The sequence below is a fragment of the Osmia lignaria genome, chromosome 9 (genome assembly GCF_051020975.1).
Source record: "Osmia lignaria lignaria isolate PbOS001 chromosome 9, iyOsmLign1, whole genome shotgun sequence".
Lineage (NCBI taxonomy): Eukaryota > Metazoa > Arthropoda > Insecta > Hymenoptera > Megachilidae > Osmia > Osmia lignaria.
Window position 1 is genome coordinate 10644169 of NC_135040.1, and position 15124 is coordinate 10659292.

The window sequence follows — 15124 nt, forward strand, 5'->3', positions numbered from 1 at the left end:
TATGAATTCGGTAAACATTGGTTTACCAACGACACGGATGGAACGTCTTTCACAATTTTCTATTGCCATTATATTTTCCAACTTGTTAGTGAATGGGAGGGACTCGATGCTGATGAGAGAGACGAAAGGGTTAAACAGAAAGCGTACGTTTGTAAATCAAGACAACGTGTTTTCAGAATTCTCCGAGGGCCGGTGGAAACAGAACCAAGGGCAAATATGTGCCGAGCAATAAATCTGTGTCAACGTTGAACCATGCGTGTATCGTAGGTTGCTTGGTGTCATTGTTAAGACAAGGATCGCCTTTAAGCAGCAGGAAAATTATCTTCTTCAGGCAGAGAAACGGTTCCATGAGGAACCGGTAATGCATATCAAAAGCGATCCCTGTGATTAAACCGTGAATCGTCGTTTTTCTTACCTTTTTGCGACCAACGACCGTGAAACTTAGGCATCTATTAAGAATGAACAATGATATCATCGATCTAGACTCGTACACAGCATGGGATTCTTCCAAGAAAAATAAATGTCCTACGTTAAAACTGTTGCTCGTTAAAATACCGCGCGTTTTGAGGAAATTTAAGAAATCATTAATCAAGCTGGTAACGAAACAATGAGACGATTTTCGGAACGGTGTCGAGGGAATTGAGACGGCGAACGATTCGAATTTACAATTAGTACACGCAAAGGAACAACGAAGAGAACGCGATGCTCGTTCGTTCAACCGCGAGACCCATCTCACATGGCTGATCCGATTTGCAACGGCCGTGAACGTTAACAATAGCGATTAAAGAACCATCGATCAATCTGTCCGCCTACATTCGTTCAAAGCGAACACATTCTTCTCGGTGTTTCCACTTTCGATTCAACAACGCGCCGATAATGGAACAAATTATTCCTGATAAACGGGGAACTCTTCATCGCGGTACGATACGAGCAAACGAATTGAATTAACGAACACTGGTGTTTCATTCTTCCTTTTATCCTGTAACCAAGAACACGATAGCCAATGTGCAAAACACAGAGATACTCGACAGCGAGGGAAAACGCTGCGTTAAATCTACAACCGATTGATAAAACTGCGTTTAAATTGCAACAGGATTAATGCGTTTGTTTGTTAAAATCATGACGAGGATTTCTCTGGAATAAGAGAGAAACTCGACCAATTACCATGAGTGCTAATTTATAATAATTCTATCGCGATCGAATCGCGTGCAGACTTTCTACATTAAAGAAAATTTGTGTGTCAAACCTTTCGAACGGTATGAGATCATCTCGAGTCCGCATATTGTATACAATATTAGACCTCTTTAGTTTGCCTGGAAGAGCAGACGCGTATACCGGTCGATATTCTTCCTCCATATGTAATCAAAGCGGTCCGATCCATTGTCGAGAACGATAAAGGAAGGTAAAGAGTGTGGCGGCGTCGGTTGTTCAGGGAGAAACAAGAAAATCGAAATAGATCAGTGCACGCCCACGCGACGATGTTCCTTAGCGGCGCGGCGTTCGGGCACGATAAAACCGGGAAACGGTACGCGGGTTTCACGAGGTGTTCCAACCAGACGAGGACAGATAACGAGATACAGGGAGGAGAAGAAGAGGGTGGCAAGTCGTATTTATCACTGGAGGATCCCGAAGAGCGCACAATGCGAGGCGAAAGAGGTAACCGCTCAAGCGGTTCCGAGCCATGCAACGAGACGCGATGTAGTGCAGGTAGATTTATGGAAGGTGGGAGGGAAGACGGAACGAAAGAGAGAAGAAGAGAGAGAAAGAGAATGTGTTTGTGTCGCAGGTCAGCCGCAGTTCACGGTCACGGGGACCAACCGCTGGACTAACCTAACGTAACCTGACTCGACGACCGCAAACTGAATTGCACCCCCTCTGGCCCCTCGACATCCCTTATTCCTCCTGTTTCTGACCGCCTACAGCTCCTTTCTTTCTCATCGCTCTTCCTCTCTTATACTCCAGTACAATTAGATGAAAATGATGCCTATTTCAAGAATGAATTTTCCTAAAACCTTATTGAGATTTACTTAAAATTTCAAACAAAAGTAATATTGAAAAAGCTATTTGTGAAGAAGTTAATATAAAATGTATAGTCATCTATAACAAGCTAATGCTCTACCTCACCCTTTCGTCAGGGTATAACAATCGTTTGCATAACGGCATAGTGGATCTTTCAGCGACCACATCAGAGTGATCCAACCCGACAGGTCGTAAATTGTATTGCACCCTTCCCTGTACGCTCCCTTCCATGCCTCTCTACGAAATTTATTAACAGGGTGTGCCTATAGGTGCACAGACCGGTCGGTCATCGGGGTGCCTCTTTTTCTTGATTGATTAAGCACGCCCAGGCATAGCCTATCGACACCGCGTTCACCAAGTGAACGGCCAACCCGTTCAACGGGAAAATTTAACAACTGGATCTATCGATAAATTAGACCCCCCAAGTACTTAAGTTCGTCGACGTTTAATTGACGCACATTAATTACGTGACTGGCGCGTGAAAAAGAACCTTAGCGCGGCTATGAGTCAACCATCGATTAAATTTGACGATGAAAACGACCCGTGAACAAATTCAACTTCGATGGAAAACCAATGAACCGGGCATCCATTCGATCGATTATGATACATCGATAGAAATCGACACCGTGGCCGGCACGAAACGGTATAAAAAGAACTGCTATGAGAGCTTGACGTCAATTATCCAATTACCCTGTTTGCATTATCTGTAGTCGCAGACTAATAATGGCATCGTGGGTTAAACCGAGTTTATTGCAAGTTTATTTTTAGCGCGACTACATTTTTTATTCATTTAAAGCAGAGTAATAGTTATTTAAATATTGCAGTATTTGAATTTGAATATTAATACAGTCGACGCTCTAAGTCACGTGGTTCATAGAATTCAATATGGCGGACGGATTTTGATCGACGATGTCGAACGCTGATTTTCATATTCTTTCGTTGCAAGATCCGAATTTGATTTTTGTATGTAGATATACAAAGAAGGATATAGTTATTTCACGGAACTACAGTTTTCCGGTTGGCTCGTTGCATAATCTATTCAATGGCTACTGCAATTACAGCGGTTATTTGACGCGAAGCGCGACTAGGTTCGTCTATAAAATTCTAACCTTGAGAATTACGACGCGGCTCGTACGTTTATCTATCCCTTGGTTCGCAGATAGAAACACGTCTCGAAGCGGTGATTTTGCCCCGTTTAAGACGCACATTTACATCGCATAACCTAAACTACATGCATATGGCGCCAAATTACGCCTGGGCGAAGCAGGGTATGCAACACTTACCGGCAAATTCCTAATGCCCAGCCGCACCTTGGAGTACTTCTTCATAAAGACTCGCCAAAGCACGTACGCCATGACGATTATCCAGCTTTTCGTTCGGCAATGGTTGTTTTCCAGTTTCTTCCCCTGTTTCTGTCACTTTTTTCACACAAACTTTAAAGGTTAATCATCAGCGTCCGGGTTCGCGTTCCACTGTCCATCCCGCGATCGTTCGATTATCGAAATTTCTCCGCATCTCGATTTCGAGCGATAAGTTGACTGAAGTTTCGCGAGTAAAAAATCGATATCGATAACGTCACTACTGTTTCCCGCGCAAATCACTGTTCACTCTGTGATAAATTGTAACCACAAACTTCATACCGTTCCAATAACGGCGGTATAAATAAATCACCATCCACTTTGCACGAAGCAACGCATACTTTTTTCACGTTCAAGTGTTTCCTTACGATTTCGCAATTTCATGCTCGAAACGCGTCTACGATTTGACCGTACAACACATTACATTAGAGACCGTTAATTCTGCAACCATCTCCAACACGTAAGGTAAGGCACTCACATTTGCAACGAATAGCGCGAAAGATGAATGGATGAGATCTGTAAATTAACACAAGAAGATAAAGCGTCTAAAGCTGATGATCTTCCAATGGGTGTGATTCGATCTGTTGCATAATTCATTATAATGTCCTGCTTGTAATTGCGTCCTGCCGTGCACGCCACCGATACTACCGACTGCTCACGGTATAACCAATAAATATCGAACTCGACGATCGTTCGACCGATCGATCGAAATCGCTATGACGTATACAAATAGCAGCACGGTCCAGCGTTCAACGTAAGAAAAAACGGGGTACGATCACGTGTTGGACGGTAAACTTATAATCGAACGTTTTTGTAACAAAGATGCATGCCTCCCCCCTCACGGAAATGATTCAACTACAAGCGGTGCAGCGAGAAATGTCGTCAGACCAGAATCCACGGAAGCTACTGTCATGATTTAATCGACGAACCGGTAAGATTTTCTGTCGTCATTGAATGATACGTACACCGATGAAAGAACATCTTCAGTCGAGGATCATTTCACACAGGAAACACGCGTATCTTTGATCGTGATCTCGAATGGAAAGGCACTTCTGATCACTGATACTTCCTCCAAGATTATGACTGCTGTTGATACGTCAAAATGCACGAGGATTTTGAACGAACGGCGCGCGTCGAAACACCGGTGCGCCTGACGGCACTCGCTGCCGAGATATAACTGACACGACACACGCAACTGCCTACTCTCGGCCACGAACCGTGGAACGATGAAACGGAACGTCCGGAACGCCGGAACTGCGGAACGATGTATACCTGGATCGCGTTTCAGCGCGACTTTAGGCGTGCCCCAACCACCCGACGCTACATTAAATGTGAATGAAGGGTGTGTTCTTCAGGTCTACGTCCCTTAAATTTTCAGTTTGATAAACCTTGGAATCTTATTTCTCACCATTTTAAATGCGATTTTAAAACTTGGTTTTCTTTCATCATAATGAGGGATAAAACAGAAACAAAAACAGAATTGTTTGTTTAATTACTTTTATACGCAATAAGATTTTAACCTCCTTAATTAGGTTAAAGGAAACGATAAAACTAATCAGGATAATTTGTCTGATATCTTTTACGACACGTATGTGATATCAATCCATTTTGTAGGGAATCGATGGTGCTGATCATAAATAACATACTCAGCTGGAACGCAAAAGTTATTACCTTTTGTCACGCCAAATTTCTGGAGCGAAAGAAAACGATAGCTTGATCAACTCCGATAAAACGTTTTGTGCTCACTAGATGATAAATAATTAATATTTTTTTAAATGTTTTTTATTATAGTTACGTTCATTAAATCAGAAAATTAATGATCCTCGTTGTTCTGAAAATAGATTCTTTGACATCGGTGTTGTTTTTACAACCCGTACCATTCCAACTGAAAGGCTAATTTCTTACCAGACGATCTTTGTTCCCCACCGTGATCGTAAACTGGTGACGCCAGTAGACATGGTAGAAAAAGAACAAAAAGAAACAGGGAAAAAACGTCGTTTAATAAGCAATATAACACCGCGATCGTAACGAAGGAAAGAGTTAAAACGAATCGGTACGTCTCAGGACGTAGCCAAAACAAACATAGCTAAACAAACAAAAGACTCGATACCCCCTGTTACACGTGCCCCCTTTTGTTTACGTTTGTTTGTTTTCACTTCACTGCTGCACATTACGCGACTATATTACCATCGGTACATGTTACATCCGTGATGTTTGATATATCCAACGATAAAACCTCTTTAAGGTTCTCTCGTTAAACGAAACCTAATTACTGTTGCAATTAGAACGAGTAAAAATACATACGCTATTGACTTTCGCAATAGCTATCTCGATTCTCGTTACAGTACCCGCCTTTTTCTTTTTTTTTTTATGTTTGACGTTGATTCCGCGTGTCCCGCAGCATAAGTGACGTTAAAATGCGAACATTTCCGAGCACTAATGATACGTTTCACGAGACAGGAAAAAGAGAAAGATCCTCGATAAATTTTCGTGCCGTGGAACGGTTTCATGCTCGACCAGCCGTGAAAAAATTTGAAGAATATCGTAGAACGTGTAACACCGTAAATCTTAATAATTTCTTGAACGTCTTTAACAACTTTGCTGTTTAGATTCCAGGTACGCGTGAGATCGAGACGACTACCGCGGGATAAAGAGGAAAGAAGAAAAAAATAGAAAAACACCTGAGAGACAAACAGTGCATAAAAGATCGTCAAGTGTTTCTGGATGTACGAGACAACTCCAGCTCAACGACGCCATTTTCCGTTGAATGTTTAATATGTGAACGTACTGCCCTCGCGTGTCATGAATTCTCCTTTAAAACACGCGGTTACGTTTAATACGTACGAGGTTCGACATCGGCTACCCGATCCGCGACAAAAAGGGGGACACCTTTTAAATGAAGAAACGTACCCTGGCAAAGTGGTTTTCTTTCACGATTAGCGCCAGTGTCGCGGCACTTCCGTTGTGTCTCCGCCTCGCGCCGCATCCTATCGCCTTTTACTTCTTCCCCTCTTTAATATTCAGCCACCGTTCTCGTAACCAACGTTATGCCGCGCCACCGCCAGCCGACCGCACATACCTGTGTGCCGATGCGCGTCTCACTGTTAGAGGCACATGTTGTACGTATACGAGCTTGCATTCTCCACGAGACAATGGGTGTGCCTACCTCACGTGACGGGCACGTGAGCACCCTCGAAAAAGGCCCTTGGTTCCTCGCGTTCATTCATACCGGTTCGCCTGTTTCGTGGCCGACGCCTATGACCCTACACGCCGCGTCGAAAAGTCAAGAAGAATCATACGTGTGCGAAAAGAATGGGCAAAATGCGGCGTTTACCACGACACCACGGTAAAATTGTTTTCGTGAATGTTGCAGGTGTACGGACAATTGCAGAATATAAATGATACGTCGTTGTAACAATGCCCTATGCGAGACAGCGTCAACCGGTCGCTAACAAGAGCATACTTCAACGGGACAGTAGCGTAGGAGCAAATCTAATGAACTTGTAAATGAAATAAGGCACGATGACTGAAGTGTATTTGAATACAGAGAGAGAAGAAACCGGAGAAGCAAGTGATGCCTGTATATCTCTCACCATCGCATCGGAGGGGCTGCCATCAATCCCTATTTCCTACTCCCTTTTACGTGTTACGTGAGTAGTCTCAGTAGAACACTCAAGGTAATTTACGGACCGAATACCCCTGACAAAAAACTCGCTGCACCCTAAATAGCGCGGCTCTAACCACTGAAACTTTAATGTTCAATCTTTTAATGGATAACCGACGGTTGTGTACCATCGTCGATTCATAGCGTTCCATCTTTCAAACGAGCGGAGCGTTCAAACTATTTCACGAGACAACTGGGAAATGTTACATTATCCGTGAATAAGCAAACGAGGGACCGATCAATAAAGCAAAGTGTAGAAAAATCGAGCAAATGAACGGCAATGTCAATGATTCCATGGCTATTCTTGGATCTCTTCCACACAGCACTTTCGTGCTTGGAATCGATAAAGGAGGTAACGTTTATTATTTCGCAAGCAACCCCTCCCGTGTGAACGCGCTCGACCCTCGCAAATCGTAATTGCCGGCCAACGAACAGGCATGTCTAGTTGGTCTATGAGATAGTTTGCCTCTGAGTCACTCCCCCGCGGTACGTTTAAACTTTGAACGCTTTCTGCATGCCGCGCACCACGCCGTGGCCGACGCGTTACGCTTTGCAATAATTGTAACGATTCTCAGCTCACCTATGAATCGACCGATGTGAATTAACCGTTCCGTTGAACGAAACCGAAATCGCTAACAACTCTTCATAATTCGTTTCTTTCATTATAGAATCGAAATCGAAGCGTGGTCAGTGTTTCCAGCGAATGTTTCGAATGCATTTTCTACACTTTCTTAGCTAACTAGCCGTTTTTCTTCGAGAAAGTTGTGCAAACTCATCTACGAAGATGGTAATCTTTGGAGGAGAGATTTAACGAGGTAGGCGAACAAGGAAGAACCTCGTAGCTCAATTGCTGCAATTTTTTAGAAATCTACGGCGCCGCACGTGATCTATAGATCAAACATAGATCACTCGAATTGCTTATACAGTTAACCTTAAAACCTACTATTATACGCTAACCGAATAATACAATCGCCTATAAAACACTAAGTGAATCTTCGCTTATAATTGCAGAGAACGATGGATCCTCGCCTCGGAGCTCGGATTGTCACCAGTGAAAGACACAGAAGCATTTCAACGAGAACAGTAGAAAAAAAAAAGAACAACGTCGGTCTCCTTTGATCAAGGGTGATTAAGGTTTGTGTGCCGCTAAACGAAACTATAAGTCGTTTGGGCATGCATCCTGGGACGCGTGGAAGGAAGCGCATGTAATTAGAGAGTAGATTAACGTGTCGCAAGTCGTACCTGTACATACGTACAAAGAACACTGTGCATATATATTCGGTGCATATGTATCGCGCTGAAATCGTAACGTGCAACACGAATCGTGAATCACTGGTTTGGTCGTTGAGCAAGAGGGAGTGCTCGCCACGAATTAACGATAGATAATGCGAGAGATCGTATTATCACGATCCTTTGGGGACCCGACGGGGTTATCCGGGTTAATCGAAGAACCAGCCAGTGTAACGACGGCGATTATTATTCGATCTGGCGAAATTCGCCTACGTATCGATATTGAGGAGGCACTTTCGCGAGCAGAGTGGCCCTTTAGAAGCCGTTTATTAACCGGACCGGATTCCGTCCATTCGATCGAGAACGTTTCTCAAGCTGTCTGACACGGTCATTAGACTATCTAGATTAGTTGCAACTTTGATGCTCAATCGTTTTATTTTTCATATATAAATTTAATGCAACAGCGATGGGAAACGGTGTAGAGCAACTCGATAAAGTCCCCCGCGATCAATTCAGATTGAAAGTAGTAATGTGATCTTCAAGGAGTAATATCATCTACAATCTACAGGAACGTCTCGTACTTACAAGTTCTCACTCTCGCTTTCAAGCTCGAACTAAGAAGCAGATATCTTATCGGCAATGAAACTTCATTCTATTGTGGGTCGTAGAGAAAAGGGAATCGTAGAGGCTAATGAGAATGGCGCTACTTAACGGTTTATAGGTATGGAAAAATTGGACGTTCCGCGGATTTACGATTGCAGCCCCGGGGACTGAATTATGGCCAGCTCGTACCCCGCGCCGCGCCGCATTTGCAAACCCGTCGTACCGCACGTTACACGCCGGGCAGGTTTTGCACGTTACACTTTATATCCTGAACGCATGCCAGGACAGGTACTTACACGGTCAGCGTAAGGTTACACTGAAAATAACGATGAAACATTCAACGGGCCTGCAGCCCTCTTAACAATTAGCACGTACCGTTGATCACGAACCACGAACTGCCATAAATACGCTTGGAAACATTCGCAGTAATGAAATGAACGCTCAGAAGAGCGCTTCGTAAACGCACTGCAAACGCCTTTGTTTTAATTTCAAAGAAAAGATGCGAGGTTCTTAATTATACAAATATTAGACGATAATCGAATGTTGCATGTAGCGGGTGGATCGATGAAATTTTTCATGAATTTTAATTTAGATCTGACATAAATCGCATAGCAAATCATCCCAAATCGGTCACGCATAAGTTTCAAGGAAATTACTTTTTCCACCGCCTGCTGACGGCTGACGATAAGTCGGCCCATCGTGGCGGAGAGTCGAGGACGCGTCTTTTTCGACAGGGAATCGCCGATATTTCGCCAAGGATGCACTTAAACTGCGGCCAGCCACGTTTCGCTCGTTTTTTACAGCCGGCACTCTACGTCGAAGCAACATTTACGGCGCGTCTTTTTGTTGCTCGACGACGATACAGTCGGCGACGGTGAACTGCACATATACCCTGGACCGTGCGTTCAAAGCCTCCTCGAGCCTTTGTCCTGTTGCTCGCGCGGCCATTTTCATTCTCTTCGCTTTCTTTTCGGTGAATACCTACCAGCGGCGAAGTAGACGCGCGTTCGTTCGTTCGGTGTATAGTCGAAGTCGAGAACGATATGCCAAAAGGAAGAGAAGAAACGACACGAAACGAAAGAGGGACGGGAAGGAAGATGGCCAAGATGGTCGAGGAGGTGGAGTAGCAAGAGAAGAAGTACGCGAGGAAGAAGCTAAAGAGAAACGAGCAGAAAAGACACACGAGCGATGAGTCATGGTAAAAAGAGGAAAGCCGGTGGTCGACTACTCTGATTCGAACGATCGTGCCTCGGCATTTTCTGCTGCTTTTTGCCACCAACATATACCGTTTCTTTCGTCATTTTAATACGTGCAACATCGGCCACGATCGCGAACGGTCGATGTGCCGGTAACGCGAAAAACGAAAAAGCCGAACTGTACGATGGATGCGGTCAGTGACAAGCACGACCGAGCTCCTCTGATTGACGATCGGCCAACTGCTTTGATCTCCACGGCCAAGAAAATCTATGCTCTTACCTCGCGTTAGACCTGGATCCAGCCGATTTTTACACGTATCTCATCTTTACGGGATTGCCGACGATCGCGAGATGGATTATCCTATGCTTGGTCATCCTTCTTCGCGATAATCTAAAGCTAGTGCGTTTACGCGCGAGGACACGCGTCTGACAATCCTTAAACAACTACCGTTACAAATGTATCCACAAGGATGCTGATCATACTTTCTACGAATTAGATCACTCGATGCTCTCCTATGTAATCCTTTTATTAATTGGACCAAGGCAGCAGATCGCAGCACAGCGTTCAAAGAGTATCTCCTTTGAATCGCAAAGTTCATAAATATTCTTCAATTCAAAAGCCCCATTGACATCGTGTTTTCTCGTTGCGTAACCACCATGAACATCCAAGGACACGGGTTAACCCGTTTCAGTTGTTTGCTCTTGATGGATCTTCTCTGGAGGGAATTCAGAAACGCGTCTGACACAAATGTTACCAACGTTCAGATTACTCTGTATGGCGCCTGAGAGACTTTGGGCAACGACCTCTAACTAAAACGTAGTAATATATATTTGCTTAGAATTTTTACCACCGCTACTAATTTAGTAAAAATAGAACGTACCCCGTATCGATGAAACAGCCGGGAAATTTTTTAGTGAAGCGTTTGAAACGATAGATACAGAGTCGCCACGAACGTATTTGTTGTAATAATCAATGCAAACGGGCAAACGGTACGGTCGAGAAGGAAAAAGAAGAGGATGCGAGAGAACGTTGCTCCAGCAGCTCACCTTGAAGGAAGTCACCGTCGATTTTTTCAATTCGCACCTCCCGGGATATCGACAATGGAGGCGTAGTTTGAAAAGTTTCGCGTGGGTAACGGGGACGATGAAAATCCGTAACAGAGGAGGCGAACGGTGGCGCAACGTAGCGAAATTGAACGTCTGCGTCGTTTGCAAAACGACACCACGCCTTCGTCGCAAATTGGCGTACGCCTCTTTTTTAACCGAACCACGCGGCTCCGTTGTAATGTCCTGATAAAGATGTAACGTAACGAGCGATTATGGCGCTGCTCGTGGGTGCGATTATGTCCCTCGCAACCCGGCCACGAATTCATTTCGTCTCGTTACTCCGTGCCTCGGTTCTTATAAGGATCGAGCTGTCGAAAAGAAAACAATCCGAATCGCGACTCACGATTTCGCATTAATAATTCAAAGATTTACAACCGTCTATCAGATGTATATGTAGGTAACATTGAGACCTTCGTGTGTAAGCCACGCTCGTGCGTTATTTAAATGATAACAATAAATTATCAGAATTTTACATGAGCCAGGGATATCGATACGTATCGTCAGTGAGATGTAAGATTAAACGACAAGTTTTCTTCGAGTCTACTTACGGGTTCACGGGATATCGATGGCAAGGAACACAAAGACTAAATGAACTCAGAGCGGATGTGAGCCTCTCCATAATCGAACTTAGACAATAGGCATGACTACCACGCTCATCGACACGAGGAGCGTAGTAAAATATGCGGATATTTCTTCGAATAAGCCAAGGAGCCTAGCCCTGAAGAATCTTGCGCCGCATCGTATTTTCAATCGAACGGAGAAAGTGAATATCGTACGAAGGAAATGAATCGCAAAGTCGAAACGGTATCGCGTGTTTCTCGAATACCCTATCTTTCGTCTAAGAAGTTGTTAGCCTCCGCGTCAGTTGCAAACTCTATCTATTCTTGTGGAAGCTGAATGAATTTGATAGAGCGATGAAAGAGCATTGTTTCCGAATATAATACCCCGAAGGAAACGCGTGCTTTCAACAGCTGACGCGATCCTGCGTGCTTGCATTGCGTAATACGAATTACGTAATGACAATCGTGCCGATGACAGAACCTTGGATCAGCGTCATCGGCTTTGCTCTATGCTAAATATCGATCACCGTCCCGCGTGTGCGGTTATTATCACGTGTATCGTTCGTTGCGCGATTTCCCATTGTCTCTATTCACTTTGTTTCCTTTCTTCTTCTTCGTTCCTGGAAAGAAAAGCTCTCGTCACGGACTCGAAGAACGTTATGAAAGACCGTAAACTCTGTCGCCAGGCGTTGTGCAATAAAACTTGAGCATTCGCAACACTCTTCGTCCATGTAGTCGTTTGTTTATTTCCACCTTCGTGTCGTCTACTACTGAAAACGAAGGATTTTATCTTTTGTTTAAGTTCCATTTCGTATTTAAGTTTTGAATCAATCAATTAATCCTGTTAGCTAGATGTTATGCAGTGTTTAAATGTAATTGTACAAATACAATTTAATCCGATTTGTCAATTGCCACGCGTACACAGCTCCTTCATAAATTCAACTCAACCTCGCTATTACCGAGAGTCAAATATCTTGATCGCCGCCATCAATCTCTGTCACCATTGTCGAATTGACTCACTCCCTTTCTGTCACTCCTACTCAACCAGAAATACAATGCGTACATATAAAGTTGCTACACTGTAGTCTTTTTATTTGTAGCTAAAAATCAAGAAGAGAAGAAAACAATCGCGTCTAATGTATTTTATTATTTATTATGGAATCGCACGCAGAGTGTCGCAGAGTCCTCTTCCTCACGCGAAACAACGCTCGTAAAGAGATCTTGGAAATCATTGGCTAGACGCTGGCAATCCAGTCAGATTATCATTGGCAGATATCACGCAATAGTTGATGTTTTAATTAATAGAATTAATTAAAGAGCTTTTGCTCCAGACTCTAGAGATATCAATTTCACAGATAAGAAGATCCAAAATTTTCAAACTTAAATTTAAGAACACAGATATTTTATTCATTCGTCGTTGTACCATTTCGAACGTTTCATTTGTTCATTGAATTCTAACGTTCGATTCACGCGCATACGAACATAATGGCACACGGATTCCCACAGCATCGAACACGGTTAGATCATTGTCCATGGTCATGGGCCGTCTAGGTGGTCCTCGTGAAAAGGAAACTGCATAATATATGCACACGCGTTTTATTGCGGTACGCGGGCAAACGCATAAAGGAAAGGCAGCCGTATTATGCGCGACACGAGTTCACCGACACGCTGGTTTATCTTATGTTCAATAATGGAATCAGGCGTGACGCAAGTAGTGCCAGTAAGATTTTTTTCACTTGCGTTTGCAAACTGCTTACTACCCGCAGACGAGCAACTTTACCCTTGCGATTTCGCAGTCTGCGGAATGAATAGAAATTCATTTTCCGAGTAGATATTGAACTTGACCCCATCTCTAATCGTAACATACATTAGGCAACACCGCTAACTTCTATGTACAACTCGTAAATCTAATCGTCTTGTATGCACAAACGCAATCACCTTCAAGATACATATAAAGCTGATCTGTTTGAACGTTAAACAAATAGAAACATTTTATACCAACATCGTAAATCATTTGTAATAGAGTTTCACCTATACCAATATAACCGAATCAAAAAGTGTTCTCAATGATATGAATTTTCAGGTGGTTGCAACCTCTTCTCCTACGTAGAAAGCACCGATACGTATGTATATTATCGCGTAAAAGAAGGACGGTGGGAGGCGAAGAGAGTGCATTCGCGTAGGCCTGTATCCTGAATCCTGTGCCACGTCCATTTGTCCCTGTGTCCGTTTCGTTTGTCGACAGTAGTACGTATGTGCTGTCGGGATTATATTTTTTCATGGAAAACTAGTCACCATAAATCTAGAAAAATAGTCACCACAAATCTAGTCACCAGAAAAATAGGCGCTCCTGTTAAGTAATCGAAGGCGTTATCGTTCATCAACATTTTACTTTGCAATTTTATTCAAACTTACAACACAAATTTCTAACGTATTTAAAAAAAGAATGAATTTTTTTTTCAAAATACAGCATAGATGTCTAAACTATATTTAAATGAAGTAATGATTAAATTTCGCCAACATCGGATTAATTGTTTGCACACACGAGATTCTACGCGTATTATTACATCCGCTTTCATTCGACATTCCTTCCAGAGATTATTATTACATCCTACGGGCTCACGAGGAATACAAATGAAAGGCGTGAACTATTGGGTGGGTAAAACGAAGGGATTGATATAACGTTTCGAATCATAAATTACATGTGTATTGTCAAAAATTGATCGCAATAGAAAATACTCATATAACGTGGTAGAATTTTCTGTGTACACGATTCTAAACTCAGTTAATAACAATATATTTGTATCCTTTTTTTTTTGTTCCAGTAATGTAGTTTATTGTTAATAGTAATTATAATTACGCGAAAAATTGTAGAATATCGTGTGTTCTATAAATGTACCCTGATAAACGACACGATGGTAAACACGTATGTTCACGGGGTTAATGACCGTGAGGGGTGCAGTTAGGTGCGGCTTCTACCTAATATCGCTAAAGGTGGGATCAAACGCTTTGCAAATTATTTACAGGAGTTAAAGCAAACGGGCGATTAAGTTCTAAACACACGTTGTTTAAAATAACAAGCATCAGCTAATTTATCGGTTATAATTCATTTTTTCCGATAATCGAAATGATGATGTAAATAATTAGCGGAAGCATTATTGACGACATAACGTTTATTATTAGAGAAAATGCTACACCGTTTTTCTTTGGGATAATGTACGAAAGTGCTTAAATTTGAAGAGCACGTAATAATTATCAGTCACTCAATTACAATTGTACAATTCGAGTGTAAAAAAATTTTACAAGTTTTTTACAGAATTCAGTATTTTTTTTTTCTTATCTTGACGAGGTACATAGAATAACTTACGTGCAATGTATGAAAAACTG

The 15124-nt window shown here is 42.8% G+C and overlaps 1 protein-coding gene and 1 long non-coding RNA gene across 3 annotated transcripts in view; one reads left to right on the top strand and one right to left on the bottom strand.

Annotated features, from left to right (window-relative positions):
- The window catches only part of LOC117601202 (uncharacterized), a 196239-nt gene extending 191761 nt beyond the window's left edge, over positions 1–4478 (bottom strand). Inside the window, exons 1-2 of one of the 2 annotated variants that reach the window (XM_034317688.2) lie at positions 4343–4478; positions 3303–3893 (exon numbers count right to left, since the gene is read on the bottom strand). In XM_034317688.2, the coding sequence (XP_034173579.2) occupies positions 3303–3374 (72 nt within the window). In that variant the 5' untranslated portion in view covers positions 3375–3893; positions 4343–4478. Of the gene's footprint in view, positions 1–3302; positions 4068–4342 lie in introns of those variants that run through there. The other variant, XM_034317706.2, reaches the window with a different exon arrangement.
- Positions 4479–4630: 152 nt separating this feature from the next.
- LOC117601332 (uncharacterized) lies at positions 4631–15072 on the top strand. Its single transcript, XR_013062723.1, has 3 exons — positions 4631–7027; positions 7710–7856; positions 8053–15072. It is a non-coding gene; the product is annotated as an uncharacterized LOC117601332 (long non-coding RNA).
- Positions 15073–15124: the final 52 nt, after the last annotated feature.